General features: G+C 41.6%; 1 protein-coding gene across 1 annotated transcript; it reads left to right on the top strand.

The window, feature by feature from the left end:
• The first annotated feature begins 15 nt into the window (after positions 1–15).
• Positions 16–16,476, top strand: RRP8 (ribosomal RNA processing 8). The gene is made up of 7 exons (XM_007492744.3): positions 16–215; positions 4,585–4,807; positions 9,195–9,699; positions 9,974–10,103; positions 10,540–10,646; positions 15,491–15,587; positions 15,957–16,476. Exons 1-7 carry the CDS (start codon positions 117–119, stop codon positions 16,068–16,070), a joined length of 1,275 nt encoding a protein of 424 aa, XP_007492806.2. The 5' UTR covers positions 16–116; the 3' UTR covers positions 16,071–16,476.
• Positions 16,477–17,229: the final 753 nt, after the last annotated feature.

Below are 17,229 nucleotides of genomic sequence, written 5' to 3'. Positions count from 1 at the left end.
TCCTCTCGCTGGTCCCGAGAGGGGCGGAGCAGCCGCTCTGGGCGCACAAAACGTCCTCTCGCTGGTCCCTGGTCCGCAGAAGTTGCTGTTACGACGCACGTGGTCCAGGAGCCCCAATGTTCGAGGAGCCGGAGTGGGCCGAGGAGCCCCAGTCCCTAGCCACCCGCCCACCCCCTATCCCGCGCGCCCGGAATGGGCCAGCGCCACGCGCCAAGGTGAGCGTTTGCGTGAAGCTATAGCGTGACACCCTCCCCTCTCTGTGCCCCGGGGTTCGCAGGACCCCATGTGCATGTGACTTGCGCCCTGTGTTGGCTTGACACCCCACCTGGCTGTCGTGGGCCCCAGAGTTCACAGGACTCTCGTGTACGTGAGTCCGAATGACCTGCCTCACTTTATCGGAGACTCAGGTGTTAGACCAGAGTATGGAACGCGTTCCCTGGGGGCTGCTCTATCTAGTTCATCTCCGCCTACGTCTATTCCGTGTCCCCTGGCTGCCGGGGCCTGTCCTGGGGTTCTCGGCCCGAGATAGATGGAGGAGGATAGGATCTCTTCAATCTGGGTTTGGGCTTTGCCATACATCTCTAACCTAGAGGTTAAGCATTGGCCGAGGTTCCCCGAAGCCTTAGCCAGGAAGGGTCGTTGGATATGTGGGGAGTTAAAGTGACTGCTCCTGCCCGAAATTTACATTTTACTGGAAGGGGGAGGGGTGAAACGAGCCTAGCATCCTAAAGGACGTATTATGTGAGCTAAGCCTTAAGGTAAGAGAAGGAAGATTCCCTAGAGTTCAGTGGGAGGAAGGAGTACATTCTTACTCTGGGGTAGAGCTTATGCTATGTGTTAATTTACTGAAGCAGGAAACAGACGACAGATTTAACCAGAACGCCAATTTGGCCGAAATGCAGGGTGTGTGATGTGGGGTGAAATAAGGCTGTTAAGATAGATTGGAGTCCGATTAGTGGTGACTTCAGATGCCATGCTGAGATGTTTGAATTTTATTCTAGAGGCAATAGAGAACCGAAATTTTTGCCCAAAGTGAGAGACAGGAAATATTTTGCCAGCTGCGTGAAAAATGAAGGAGAAAAGAGAGACTTGAAGGCATATTTGTGAGGTTTTACAGTAGTCCAAGGGAGCCGTGATGAGAACCTGAATTACGTAGTGGTCCTCAGAGCAGACATGACAGTTAATAGTCGTGGAATATGATGAAATCACCTAGAGTGTCAACATCCTTTTTCTATTTTTGAGTTTGAAAACTGTTACTTTTCATTTCAAGAAATGCGGATTCATTTTTAAATCAAATGACATCATGGTGTATGGAGTATTTGGCCTATTTGAAAGTTCTTCACTATGACAGAATAAAGAGAAAAGAGAAGTGGAACTAGGACTAAAGGGGACAATTATAACCATGGGACTGACGAGGTTGTCTAGGGAGAAAGTGTAGAAAGAACGATTTTGGGGGCACTCATGGTTAGGGGGCAGGACCAGGATCTTGGGGGTCTCAGGAGGACTGATTAGTAAGAGGAAATTAATGAATACTAGCCAGAAGGAAATTAATGAATACTATCCAATATAGTGACATTGAAGAGATATAGAGAAGGCATTCATTTTAAATCAAGGTTTTATTTTAAAGATGGAAGGAGACTGGAATAAAGTTGCTGATTAAGGGCAAGGCTCCAGGAGAAAGAGGGCTGGGGAAATTAAAGAATTTCCCAGGCTTAGGTAAAGGGGTTGGCTTTGGAGAAAAGAAGCTGAAGAAGCACATGAGTTATAGATTCAGTAATAGTAAAGTAGTCATCAAGGTCGTGTCCTGAAGGGGTGGAAATTAGGAGCCTGGAAAGGTTTGGAATGGCCACTGTGGATGGCATGACAAAAAAGTCAATTGGGGAAAGGAATAGAAACTAGCCTGGCAATATCATTAGAATGGGGAACTCCAAGGGAAAGAAACTCCTTCCACCGATGCATATTGTACCTTCCTTGCTGCAATTTTAGAAAGTTTCCTAGAGTATTGAAAGGTTAGAATTTGCCCAGGATCACCAAACCACTATGTCTCAGAGGTAGGAATTGAACCTAGGTCTCCCTTGGCTTCCAGGCTTGCTCTCTATTCATTCTGCCTGCTGTCTCTCACAGTAAAACATTGCCATGCCCATTAGAGGTGAGATCTCCACCATCATTTTAACAGCTCAGGAATAGAAGGGCAGAGGGTGGGTTGTAGAGATTTCTCAAATTTGCAGGAATAGTAGAAAGACGGGGTCCAAAAGTAGAAGACCATGATTCCTAGAATGGACTTGGGCTCTAGAGTCATGATTATGAAGGAAGGGAAATGAGGCCAATAAAAGTAGGAATGGTCCAGAAAAACAAAAACAAACAAAAAACCAGAGGGATAGAAGTTCTGGAGATTGTGCAAAAGTAGATTAGGAGATCTCATATGAAGATGCAAAACTCCAAGACTGGCAAGATTACATCAGGCCCAAGGAAAGGGGCAAATTAGTACTAAAAGATCTGCAGTGGGGCTATAGGGGGAAGGACAGCTTGGAAAGATGGGGAAAAGCTTCCTGGAAGAGGATGCAGGTACTTGAACTTGGCTTTGAAGAATGACTAGGATACCAGCAGGTAACAGTTTCCTGGGAAGAATGGTTATGACATAGCACTGCTGGGTCTGTACCCCAAAGAGATAATAGACAAAAAGACTTGTACAAAAATATTTATAGCTGCGCTCTTTGTGGTGGCCAAAAACTGGAAAACGAGGGGATGCCCATCAATTGGGGAATGCTGAACAAACTGTGGTATATGTTGGTGGTGGAATACTATTGTGCTAAAAGGAATAATAAAGTGGAGGAATTCCATGGAGACTGGAACAACCTCCAGGAAGTGATGCAGAGCGAGAGGAGCAGAACCAGGAAAACATTGTACACAGAGACTAATACACTGTGGTATAATCGAACGTAATGGACTTCTCCATAAATGGTGGTGTAATGTCCCTGAACAACTTGCAGGGATCCAGGAGAAAAAAACACCATTCATAAGCAAAGGATAAACTATGGGAGTGGAGACACCGAGGAAAAGCAACTGCCTGAATACAGCGGTTGAGGGGACATGACAGAGGAGAGACTCTAAATGAACACTCTAATGCAAATACTATCAACAAAGCAATGGGTTCAAATCAAGAAAACGTCTAATGCCCAGTGGACTTACGCGTCGGCTATGGGGGGTGGGGGGTGGGGGGGAGGAAAAGAAAATGATCTATGTCTTTAACGAATAATGCTTGGAAATGATCAAATAAAATATATTTTAAAAAAAAGAATGGTTATGACAAACAGGCATTTCATTCCCTTACAAGCAAGCCTTTCCTCATTTTATAGATAAGGAAACAAACTCAAAAGGAAGGCAACCTGGTGGAGTGTGAACAGTGAGTTTGAAGCCAAAGCATCTGAGTTTGAATCTCAGCTTTGGAATTTCTTGCCATTATGTAATGTGGGCCAGGATGCATCCTCTCAGTGAGCCACAGTTTCTCTTCTGTAAAATAAGGACAGTGGGCATAGAACCTTAGTTCAAATACTGCTTGTCTCTTAAGTTTATGACCTCAGGCAAGTCACTAAACTTCTTTAAGTCTTAGTTTCCCTATCTTTAAAGTCAGAGGACTAGATGGCCTGAGATCCTTTTCAACTCCAAATTTACCATCCTATGATTAGGTCATCTCCAAGGACTGTAGCTTTTGAACCGTGATTCTGTGCCTGAGTTAGGGAAGAGGAAGGACTCATCCCTTCATATCTCAGAACTATACTCATGTATGGACAATGTCATCAACTCTAGCCCACTTACTTTTTTTTTTAATTAAGGGCTTTTTAAATAACTTTATTAAGCATTTGTCATCTAACAAAAAGAACCATTTTAATAAACAATGAGAAATGTATATGAAACTACAAACTTAAGTATAGTTCTTTTTAATGTTATATATTCAGTGTTTTTAATGTTTCATTGATTCTGAGCATATCTCCCCAGACAAGTTTCATATGATTTCCCCTCACACATTGTATATTCTGGCCAAACTGACCTGCTTTCTATTACTTATGCCTAGCATTCCATTTCCTACCTCCTACCTCCTACCTCAGCCTTGGCACAGTCTGCCTGCTTGAGTGCCTCAGATGTCCCCCCCCCCCTCCATTTTTAGAGACTCCTCTTAAGTGCCAGCTCCTACCTAACGCTTTTCTAGATCTAGCCTCCCCCCTTCCCAGTTGTTAGTGCTTCCACGAAAAAGATAACTTTGTATTTGCTTTGTACATACTTACTTTCCTTGTATGTTGTATCCTTGTCCCATTCCCCTCTCTAAAAGGATATAACCTTCTTGATGGCAGGTGATCATTTCTTTTTTGTCTTTGTATCTCTTTTGATGACTGCAGGGCCCTGTATATAGAAGGTGTTTGCTAAATTCTTGTCAACCTGAATCAACAAGTATGGTCCCCAGTTTCATGGGCTCCTGCTTTTCTCAATGGGAGCTGAGATAGACATGGGCACAGGGGATAGAGACTCCCCATTACACAATGGGAAACTGATTTCCTTCTGTCAGTGAAGTCTTTGCCTTTCCCCCAGGGCCTTCACCGTCAGCGTCTTCAAGCTACACTACAGTCACTACAGGCTGAGGCATTTTCATATCAGCTCCTTAACCAAGGGGACAATGGCTCTGACTCAGAATCTGATTCTGGGGAGAAGAAGAGAAAAAAGAGGAAGAAGACTCCCAAACAGGCTCCACTTATGGAGGAAAACTCAAAGTTAATAGTCCAAGGAATAAAATCCAAGAAAGAAGAAAGCAAAGGTAAGGGGGCATTTCCCAATTAATCATATTCATTCTTTCCTTTTCATTCCAAGAGTACTATATACAATGTATACAATGGTACTATAATGGATTTGGGGCCTTATCAATATGAGTACTTTCTCCAGGTTGCAATCCATTCATATCTTCTCATCCTTTATGATGCACATGTATGCCTTTTCATCAGTCTTACAGAGAGGATCTACTCAGTGCATTGGAGGCCTTTCTCCAAAAGTTCATCCTAGTGGCATTAAGTGGGGTATAGCATCAAACAATAAGTCATCCTGTCTTTGGCCTCTGCCCTGATAAGACTTCATTTAGAGTATTATTATCAGGTCTGGGTACCATAATGTAAAAAGGGCAGTCATAAGGCAGAAAAAAGCTAGCAACCAGGAGAGTGGAGTGCTTTAAGACCATGCCAGATGAGGATACATTTGAAAGAAATGGAGATATTTATCCTGAAGAAGATAAAACCAAGAAGGGTACCCTGGTAGTCTTCTGAGTGGTTAGATTTGTCACTTGACCCCATCGGGTAGAATCAGGAGTGGTTTGGTAGAAGCTGAGAAACAAATTTAGGTTTGATATTAGGAAGGAAAAATTTCCTAATTCTTAGAGCTGTACATAGAATAGACTTTTCCCTTTTCCAGAGCAAATGGGTTCTGCCTCACTGGCGATCTTCTCACCAAGGCAAGATGACTTATTTCAAGTATATTATAAAGAGAATTCCTTTCACATGGGGTTGGATTACATCAGGATTTCTTTTTCTTTTCTTTTTAATTTAATCCCATCTCTTCCATCTTAATGGAATTGTTTCCAAGGTAAAAAAGCGATAAGGGCAGGGTGTTACGTGACCTTTTTGGGGTCACATAGCTAGGAAGTGAGTCTATATTTGAATCAAAGGCCTCACATCTCTGGCCTGGCTTTCAATCCATTGAATCACTTTTAGCTGTACTCTAGATCAGGATTTTTTAATGAGGCTCGTAAACTAACAAAATGTGTGTATCAATTTCTGGGGTGTCTATGAATTTGGATTGGGAAAAAATAAATTATTTAATTATTTTATTTTTAACTTCTAACAATTTAGAATTTCCTTTAATTATTTAAAAATATTATTCTAAGAAAGGTTCCAAAGGATGTACCAGACTGCCAAAAGAGTTCATGCCAAAGAAAGATTAAGAACCCCTGGATTAGATGAAAGGACTGAAGCCCCTTCTTACTTTAAATTTTATAATTCCCTAGGTCTCAACATTCCATGGGTGCCAATGGCAGAGTGCCAATGCACTCAGATTGTCTGATATAATATTTGCTGAATATATTTTATGCTATGTCTTGTACATGTCATCATTGGTAATAGTAATAATAAGCTACTTAGGCTTATGGTGCTTCTCCCCATTTTGCTCTTAGGGGCAGTCAGAATTTCTTCAGAGGTTATAGTGTTCTAAATCCATAACAGCCTTAAAGCCTCTCTAAGAAAATATTGGTGTTAAAAAGATAGAATTTGGATTCCTAGAGCTGTAAGGAATCATCACATACATGATTTACAATTTGAAATTCAGCCTAAAATTCTAGGACTACCTTATTGTGCATTTGCAGTATCTAGTGTGGATTTTGTTATACACATACATAATGATGATGGAATACTTAATGATCTGCCCACCCGCTGCATGCCATAGTCTAGACCACAGGTATCCAGTTCAAAAAGCAAAACTCCCTCCTATGAACCAGATTAAAATGTAATTGGGAAATGCTTAACAAAATAAATATACAATACAGCATAGATTATGTTAATTTTTGGTTTTCTAAGTCATTTTGTGACCAACAGGGATCCATTTCTATTCGAGTTTGGCTCTGATGTAGATAATAGACATTTTTCATCCTCTTGGTTCTTCCTTTATAGATTGTTAGACTGACCTTTTTCTTTTTCTTTTTCTCTTTTTTTAACTTTTACCTTCTGTCTTAGAATCAGTAGTGTATATTGGTGCCAAAGCAGAAGAGCAGTAAGAGCTAGGCAATGGGGGTTAAGTGACTTGTCCAGGGTCACACAGCAAGTGTCTGAGGCCACATTTGAACCTAGGACCTCCCATCTGTATGGGTGTCATTAGCATCAAGGAAGTTCTGTAGTATTCTGAGCCTCCATGCAACAAGCTTTGGAAACAATATCATCTGGAAAATCCTAGCATCTATTGGAAATTCCCTTCCAAGTTGGTCTTCATATTAAATATCTGCTGTGACAATGTCCAATGACTTTGGTGAGCACAAATCTTATTTTATGCCACATTTAATATTGATCTCCTTGGTTGTATCTCTTGAGGAACTGGATATGATCTTTTTTTTTTTAAATAAAATTAAAGAAAAATTTAAATAAAATTTTATTTTCTAACAGATCCTCTCTCCTGCCTATTTCCCTTTCTCCACCCCCTCCTACTCTATAATAGAGATTCCAAGAAAACCATAACCTCTGTTACAAACATATATAATCAAGCAAAACAGATTCATTGGTCGGGTCAAAAAACATTTCTGAGTTCACCCTCTCTGTCAGGAGGCAGGCAGCATGTTTCATCATGAGTCTTGTAGAATTGTATTTAGTCACTGTGTTAATAATAAGAGTTCCCAAGTCTTTCAAAGTTATTTGTCTTTACAATATTACTGTTACTGAAGAAATTATTCTCCTAGTTCTGTTCGCCTTTTCGCCTTACTCTACATCACTTCATGTTGGTCCTCTCAAATTTCAGTGAAACTCTCTCATCATCAGTTCTTAGATCACAGTCCCATTCCTGTACTGTAATTTATTAGTCATTCCCCATTTCTTTGTCACCATAAAAAGAGCTGCTATAAATATTTCTGAATTTCTCTTTTTTTAATAAAACTCGTTAGTTTCAGTAGTATTGCTGAGTCAGAGGGTATGCACAGTTTAATAACTTTTTGGCCATGGTTCTAGATTACTTTCCAGAATGAACAAACTGGTCAGAAGTCCCACTAATAGTGCATTAATGTACCTGTTTTCCCATAGCCCCTCCAGCTTTTGCCAGTTTTCCTTTTTTTTTTTTGCCATGCCAATTTAGTAGGTGTGAGGTAGAACCTTGGAGATCTTAAAATTTGCATTTCTCTAAATATTATTTAGGGCATTTTGTAATAAGGCTGTTGATGACTTGGATTTTTTTCCTCTGAAAACTGCTGTCATCACCTTTGGAAATTTGTCAGTTGGGGAATGACTCTTGGAATTGTGTGTGATTTTAACATGTACTAAAGGTACTCTGTTTTATAAGAACCTTTATGGTTGCTTTTTTGCTCTACTAAATAAAATGCTTTTGTATAATCAATAAAGAGTTAGATCTTATATTTCTACATTTTCTACTCTTTTCAGTCATTTATGTGACTTTGTGTATTCTTCTGTAGAGAAGTGAGGTAGGGTGTGAAGACTATTGAACTAGGTGATCTGAGCTCTATTTCCAGCCTTACTATTTACTGCCTCTGTGACCAAAGACAAGTCAGGGAGTTGAACTATGGCCTTCCCCCTTTAGACAATGATCTCTTTTCATGTTTTCATCAAGGATATCCAGATCTTTGTCATAATTTTTTAAAATAAAAGATGGAACCGTATTCTAAAATAGAATTGCTGATGTCAAGAAGGAGAAAATACAATGCCCTCCTTTCTGCCACCATGAGTGCCTGCCCTCAAGAATCTTATATTCTTTTTGTCAGCGAGTGCTCTGCTTTTGGCAAAAAAGAGTTTCAGTACATGTCCAGAGAATTAAAATTTCTCCTCACTGCTATATTATTCCTCTCTGCTATGCCTCATCACATCCTCTGTCATACTTCTTTGCTGGGCTTGTGGTCTCTTCTCAAATTTGTCATCTGTTTCCTCCTTCTGGCTGTTCAGTCTGTGGTATTCACTCCCTCACCGTCTCTTTCCATCCTTCAGTTCTCACAAATATTCCACAGCGCATTTTCTGCTTTTGGGGGGAATTCTGCACAAGTGAATATCTTCTAGATGTTTTCCATCTCATTCTTGCCCTTTTGGACTCCTTCCTTTGCAGCAATATAAGCATCAGTGACATCCCAGCAAGTCCCAGGGATAGTTTTGAGGTGCTTTTTCCCTTCCCGAGTTACAAGCTTTGGTTTTCCTTGTTAAAAAAGCTCTACTCCTGATATTAGTGTGTATGTCTCTCCACTTCCTAGGAATTCCTCAGCCTCTTCACTGATATTTTTCTCTCTGTTATACTTTCTGTGGGACCTTGTTCCGTTTTTCTGCCAACCTTACCCTTGTCAGGCTGGACTTTGACTTCTCATTGCTGGAAAGAATCTGTCTCTGAACTGGAGAATTTGACTCAGAGATATTTCCCTGGCCCTCTACCAACAAAAAAGTCCTCCAAAATTTTACCCCCTGCAGGCTCTGGAGTCCCAAAGAGTGGTGACCTGACCCCTATACTTCCCCAGAAGGACTCAGGCCTTGACAGACCCACCCTCAGCCCAGTGGAAGATGGGAATGACACAGGTCCAAGGCTAAGCCGAAAACAATGGAGAAACCGTCAGAAAAACAAACGGAGGCAGAAGAATAAATTTCTGCCCTCAAAGCCACAGAGTTCTCCAGCTGCTGAGGAGGAAGAGACCCCCCCTGCCCAGACAGGGGAGTGTGAGCCAGAGTTGGGAGTAGGGGAGCCAGGGGCATCTTTGGACCGCGGTGGGGTATTGCGAGCAAAGATGAAGCAGCGGCTTGAGGGAGCTCGTTTCCGCTTTCTCAATGAGCGGCTATACTCTGTGACAAGCAGCATGGCAAGCCACATCTTTCAGGAAGACCCAGAAGCCTTTGAGCTCTATCATCGTGGCTTTCAGAACCAGCTAAAGCGATGGCCCTTGAAGCCCGTGGACCGAATCGTGAAGGACTTGAAACAGCGGTGAGCAAGGGAGGGACCCGAATAAGAGGCAAAGGAGGGTGACACAGATGGGGAAGGAATGTTGGAGAGAGATGGCCGGGGGCTTGTGATCGGGAGGGGGTCTGAACAGACAGGGTGTGGCAGATGATGGCAAGAAACTGAGGTGTTAATGGGAGGAAAGAGCAGGCCTGTCACATGGTTAATATTAGATAGGGGATGTGGTCCAGGAACAGGTCAAGCTCTAGGTAGCTAGGACTGATACTCAGCTAGGCTTGTGGATATTGCCTCTCTGCAGGCCAGCATCCCTAGTTGTGGCAGATTTTGGCTGTGGGGACTGTCGCCTTGCCTCCAGTGTCAAGAACACTGTTCACTGCTTTGACCTGGCTGCACTTGACCCCCGTGTCATAGTCTGTGACATGGCCCAGGTGAGATCCCAGTGCTGTGAATCTTTACTCATCCATATGCTCACCTTCTACTAGAAGGGATCATCTCCCCCCAAAAGCCCTCAATTGTCTTTAGAAACCTTCACTTTCCTATAAATATTTTCAGCTTCATATTAGGTGTTACTTTCCCATGTCATACCTCACTGCATCCTATAAACCCTCACCTCATCAGAGAGTCATGTAAGGCTTTATTTTAACCCAGGAATTCTTGACTTTCCTACATAAACTCTCATATCACCCATGAAGTCTTTACCCATCTCTGGAAAGCACCAGTTCCTTCCTTAGTTGTTCTTGTTTCCCTGGAAACCCTTCCATATATATGATCTCATCTCTTGGGAGCCCAGATTTCTTTTTTTTGAGGGATTCATGTTTCTGCTTGAGGTAATAAGGCCTAAGTCTTGCAATCTCTCCCCTCCAGGTTCCCCTCAAAGATGAGTCTGTGGACATTGCTGTTTTCTGCCTTTCGTTGATGGGAACAAACCTGAGTGACTTCCTGAAGGAGGCAAATCGAGTGCTAAAACCAGGGTATGAGGTTGACTAGGAGCTGTGGTTCTGCACGCAGAATACCTCTCTTTTGCTCCGTCTACTGCTCCCACTACATCCCACCTAGCCTTTCAGACTCTGACACAGCTCCCTCCATCATACACCATCCTGGCATCTAGTTCTCCCTGTACCTGAGCAGAATTCTCCTCTTTACTATTTCCTCCATCATTCAGCTTCCTCTTAAATGCATCCTTGAGGCTGTCCTTTACATGTTTAGAAAGTGCTAGTTTCTAGAAAATGCTTTATTCCCTGAAAGAAGTCTAATCTCTGGTGCTTTAGCTTCTACTTATTGCTTCTAGGCCATACTTGGGGCTAAACAGAGCAAATCTGATCCCTCTTCTCCCTGATAATCCTTCAGACATTTGAAAATAAGGATAATGTTGTTCTCCAAGTTAAACATTTCTGATTCTTTCCGCTGATCCATATATGATGTTATTTCTAGTTCCTTCATTATCCTGATCCCCCTCCTCTGGACATATGTCAGTGAGCATATCAATGTCCTTTCTATATTGTGTCACCCAGAAATGAACACATTATTAAAGCTGTGATCTGATTAGGGCCCATTTGGACATTATCATAGTAACAGATTTAGAATCAAGAAGGATTGTAGAGATGATCAAATTCAACCTTTCCTTTTTTTATAGAGAAGGGAATTACCATGACTTTCTTAATGGAGCTTACCATCACATTAGCTTTCTTGCCCTCCATGTTAGTGTTGACTCATGTTGAGCTAGAAAAATCACTAAAATGCCAGTCTTTTTTCTTACCTACATTTTGCTGTTCCTCTATTTATATGGTGGGTTTTTTTGAACTCTTGAATGCATTACTCTACATTTCTCTCTTTAAATCTAATCTTATTTGTTTCAGAACATCTTTTATTTGATTGAGGTCTTTTGGGATTCTAATTTAGTAATTTAGTGTGTTGGCTATCTTTACTTTTTTCATGTCATATCAATGTGCTGCCTATGCCTTTATCTAAACTGACAAACAACAGTGACTAGCACAGGGCCAAAGGGCAGGTCTTTAAGCATTCCACATAAGAATTTCCTTAGTTCACAGGGACATTTTGGGATGTTTAAGCAATTTAGAATCCATCAAATTAGGCACTATCACCAAACTTAAAGATTTCCATTTATCCATAAGAATATCATGAAAGAAATTGCTAAAAATCATGTGAAATTGGGAGAGGCAGATGCATCAAGATTGATTTAGGATTTAGATTTGGATTTTGACCTTGGTAAGTCAAATAACTTCTGAGCCGCAATCTCTCCATCCACAAAATGACTGGCATTAGGCTTTGTGATCTTTAAAGGACCTTTCAACTCTAAAATCCTAAAACTATAGCTTTCTTCAGTATAGCAACCTTCTCAAAAAGAAAATGTGGTTAGTCTGGCATGATTTGGGAAAGATGTTAATTATCAAATAGTCCAATTCCCTCATTTTACAGTTGGGGAAACAGTTTCAGCGGGAGAAGTAACCTGTCTAAAATCATACAGAAAGAACTGGGATTAGATCCCCTAGTCTCTGACTTCAAAGTCATTCTTTTCATTACACTATGTAGTCTCTCATCTATTTTCATCATCCCAGTTACTATTAAAAAGCATTCTATTCCTTGATCTTCTTGCTCCCAGTATAGTTTAAAAAGCACTTTGTCATCCCTAGCATTCATAATTAGCCTCAACTTATACTGGACGTTAGCACTTCTTAATTTTTTTCTTATGGGATCATGCTACTCAGGAATCTGCCTTGCTTAAGGAGGACAGAGTCAAGATGGCAGAGGGAAAAATCATAACTGCCAAACATCCCCCAAAACTTCTCAAAATGACCATAGAAAATATCAGACAGAATTCTGAGCAGGAAAGCCTGAAGAAATAGTCACAGTGAGTCATTTTTTCCACCCCAGGGCATCTTAGGAAGACAAAAAGGGAGGCCTGCAGTTCTTGGGATAGGAAATGTGTGAGACTGTGGCATGGTAGAAGTGACAACTGCTGAGGGCTATGGGATAGCAGTGGTACACATATACAGTAGGGAAACTGAACACCTGGTCAGAAAAAGGTCCAAGGGGGCTCTATATTAGCCCTAGGAGAATGGGTGCCATATGGCAGTTCTGCCCCTTACCCAGTTTAAGGTCACAGTTTTAGAGTGAAAAGGAATAGTCACAATGTAACAGTTAAAATTAGTTTCTCTACTAAAGGTATTATATTTTTAGAGGTTTATTAAAGATTATTAGAAATCAAGGAAATAAGAAAATACAAAATAAGAGAAGCACGTGTCTAGGGCTGAATAGCCCATTCACAACCACTTACTCTATATCTTGAGAGACACATGTGCTTAGAAGCGGAAGCAGAGAGCCTAAGTTGGCAGTACAGTCAGTTAAAATATAAATTTTGTTCTCGGCCCAGGTGGGGATTCGGGTGAGATTATAGGGAATTCTGGGAACTACCAAGGACTTCTGGGGATTGAAGTCTGGGGTTCAAATCTCCATTTTACAACAATCATGAGAGAGCAAGGGCCTTACAGCAAAAAAGCATAAAAGCCTGAAGCCAGTCATACCCTCCACAGGTGAGCAAAGCTTAGCTCTAACACAGAATCTAAAGTCAAAAAGTAGGCTGGAAAAATGAGCAAACAACAAAAAAAGAATTCCTCTTAAGAGTTGCTATTGTAAAAATTAAATTAGTCTCTAGAAATAAAAGCATATTTTATGAGGTTTATTAAGGATTATTAGAAATCAAGGATACAAAATAATAAACCACATGCCGATTAGCCCATTCAAAACCCCTGCCCTTAGCTTATCCACTACATCATTTCAGTGGAAGAGAGCAAAGTAGGCTTTGCTGCCAGTTAAATACTCCTTGTCATCTCGCCCAGGTGGAGACTCAGGTGAGATTATAGGGAATTCTGGGAAGTACCAAGGACTTCTGGGGATTGAAGTCGAGGGTTCAAATCTCCATTTTACACTATGATGGCAGAGAAGTTTAAGACAAACTCAGAAGAAAATGATTTTCAAAGTGTTGAAGAAAATGAACAGTGGACACAAGCCCAACAATATTTTTTAGAAGAGTTAAAGAAAGATTATTTTTAAAAAGTGAAAAGCTGAATTTAAAAATTATATAAAAGCAGGAGAGGAAAAATTGGTAAAAGAAATGAGAGTAATGCAAGAAAATTGTGAAAAGAGAATAGTTTGTTAAAGGCACAAAAAATACTACAGAAAATAACTCCTTAAAAATTAGAATTGGCCAAGTTGAAACTGATGATTACACAAGATATCAAGAAACAATAAAAAAGTCAAGAGAATGAAAAAATAGAAGTGTGAAATATCTCAGAGGAATCTACCCTGGTTTCCAACTTGTATCTTTGCTTGTACTGTTAAAACCTACATTGACTGATGAACTAACTCCTTATGCATCCACATTGGTCTTGGTAGACTATTTCCTATTTTTCTTCTTCAGGGCAATCATTTGTGTTTGTTATCAGAATTCTGTTCTTTAGTATCTCCTGATGCTTTCCTGTCAACTTTCCTTGTAGAATCTCTAGGTCATAGGACCCCAACTATCCTTCAGTTCAATTCAACAAGCATTTATTTATTTATTTGGTTTAGTTTATTTAATTAAACCCTTACCTTCTGTCTTAGAATTAATATGAAGGGGGCCTGGGTGACTCAGTGGATTGAGAGCCAGGCCTAGAGATGGGAGGTCCTAGGTTAAAATCTGGCCTCAGACACTTCCCAGCTGTGTGACCCTGGGCAAGCCACTTAACCTCAGTTGCCTAGACCTTACCCTCGTCTGCCTTAGAACCAATTGGTTCTATGGCAGAAGTAAGGATTTGGTTAAAAAAAAAAAGAATTTATATTGAGTATCGATCCAAGGCAGAAGAGGTGTATAGGCTAGACAGTTGGGTGTTAAATGATTTGCCCAAGGTCACACAGCTAGGAAGTGTCTTGTGTTCAACTTTGAACCCAGGACCTCCTATCTCCAATTCTGGCTCTTAAGCCATTAAGCCACCTAGCAGCCTCAAATAAGCATTTAGGCCCAGATGCAGTTTGGAAATCTGTTCTTTAACTTCTAGTGTCTTTAGATTAACAGGTCACTTCTCTCCAGGGTTCCCATCGATAATAATCAATAGTCGATAAACATTTAAGTGTCTGCTATGTGCCAGGCATTATGCTCAGCACTAGGGACACATATACAAAAAAAAACAGGCCTTGCCCTCAGGGAGTTTACAGTCTAACATGGAAAGACAACACACAAAGGAACATGAAAAGCTGAGGGGTAGGAAGGGGAGATGGTACATAGCATGGGGCTGTGGTGGAGAAGCCAAGAAGACCAAATGAAGGCAGCGTTGTCTGAAGAGAGATTATTTCCTACGTAAGCAACCAGTTCTTATGGGTGAGAATTGGATCCTGAGTGGTAGATGCCTTCGTTGTCTCCATTTAAAAGATGAAAGTACTTCTCATCCAGCTCTAAATCTGTGATACTTAACATAAATCAGTAGTGTTTTAGCTTGATTTTTTGGTGGAGAAAAAGCTCCAGCAGATCATCAATCAGATAGTTGAAATCCCATACTATTGCTATATTATATCTCGTGCCAGCCCCATAAACTCTTTGCCCGAGTGCTCTGATGACAGTATTGTTTCTGTTTCTTCCTTTGTTATTCTTCATGCAGGTGCTTTCCAACATGCTTCTCTGATGCAATTTCTTGATTTGGTTTCATGAGGGTATAGAGGGATAATTCACACAGACTCTCATCTATTTAGTTCATTTGAATATTCCCTTATCTGCCCTTTCCAGCTCTGTCTTGACTCTCTCCTCTCTTCTTTTTCCCGACAGAGGTCTGTTGAAAGTGGCTGAGGTAGCCAGCCGGTTTGTGGATATGAGGGGTTTCTTGGGAGCTTTAGCTCAGTTGGGCTTCAAGCTTGTCTCCAAGGTAAGAAGGGTGCCCACTTTATCTCAGCCCTTCCCTCTTGCCCCCCACAAACTTATGCAAACGCACTGGGGATGGGTTTTGTCCGTGTCCATCCTGAACCCTTGTCCCATGGGATAGACAGAATTGTTGATGAGGAAAGTGTGTGAGAGGATAGTATTATTCACTGACTCAGTTGCCCAACCCCTTTGTAGAAATTAGATGAGATGTTGGCCTCCGAAGATTTGGCAGCTAAGGAAGACAGTCCCTCATGGCAGTGATCGATAGCGATCCTTTCCCATCCTGTCCCCCTCCATCTCATCCCAGCAGAGGGGGATAGAAGCTCAAAGAAGTTAATGCCTAGTTCCCTAACTGTGGCTCCTCTCCTTCCAGGATCTGAGCAACAGCTACTTCTACCTGTTAAACTTCCACAAGATAGGGCCTCCCAAGGCTCAGGGTCCCCTTCGAGGCCTGACTTTGAGGCCATGTCTGTACAAGCGCCGATGACCCAGTCTGGCTTCTCGATGTCTCTGCCCTGCCCGAGGTGTCAGGACGCTACAACCCAGCCATGAGGGCCCCTTGACAGTTCGGGAGCTTATGCACAGGAATGCTGTGATGGGCAGCAGGCAAGCATTTGGAATGAAGACCGACCTGAATCATGAAGGACCTTGGCAACAGGGTGGGGAGTTTTCAGAGGGAAACCATAGATGTAAGTTCAAGCCCTGACTGGGCCATGGTGACCTGTGGGACTGGGCAACTTGGGACTCCCATTCTTATGAAATATGAAATGGGCTGGCCATAGGTGAGGTCACAACCAGGTTCTAACTGTAAAAGTGGGGGAGAGGGAAGATACATGTCAGCCCCCTCCCCAGCTTTCCATAAGACACTGAAGAAATAAACTGGTGGAGTTTGACTTGTGACTCATTTTGTGGCCACTGTCCTACCTCTTTCCTGGCTCCCTTAAGATCCATGGTTTCAGCAAATTTCAGGCCTCCCTGGGATGAAAGAGAGAATTAGTCCTAGGTGCAACAGCTAGTGTGAGATAGAGGCCACCTTGTGGGCTAAATGGACAGGAAGTGTATGAGGAAAGTCCCTGAGCAGCATCCCTGACCAAGAGTAAAACTAGCTGACCCAGAACCTAGAGAACAATTCTCAAGAGGGCATTAGGCCCAGTCAGAGGTGTGCTGACTGTCACATCTTAGAGTATATTTTATTAATAGAAGAGGAGAATCCAAGAACACTGTAGGTGCTTTTAAAAAATTGTGCTGATCCCTTTTGTTTTTATATCACAATCATTTCTGACTATAATCCCACTCCCTAACTTCTAGTAAAGGTGTGCATGTGTGGGGAAATTGAACAAATCCACCAGCACTTAAGGCACTCTGCCAACATTTCCATTTTTTGTACCTCCTTTCCTCCAAATCTCATCTCAATATTTTCTTTTAATAATAGCTATTACATTCATGTACCACTTTTTTTTAGTTATCTCATCAGTGGATAAGGGCAAGTAAGTGGCATAGTGACTACAGTGCCTATAGTCAGAAAGACCCGAGTTCAAATTTGGCCTCAGACTTTGGGACCCTGAACAAGTCTTTTACTCCTGTTTGCCTCATCTGTAAAATGAGCTAGAGAAGGAAATAGCAAACCCCTCCAGGATCTTTACCAA

Source organism: Monodelphis domestica, chromosome 4 (assembly GCF_027887165.1).
Source record: "Monodelphis domestica isolate mMonDom1 chromosome 4, mMonDom1.pri, whole genome shotgun sequence".
NCBI lineage: Eukaryota > Metazoa > Chordata > Mammalia > Didelphimorphia > Didelphidae > Monodelphis > Monodelphis domestica.
The sequence above is the reverse complement of the archived record's forward strand: the minus strand, read 5'-3'. Positions and strand labels throughout refer to the sequence as shown.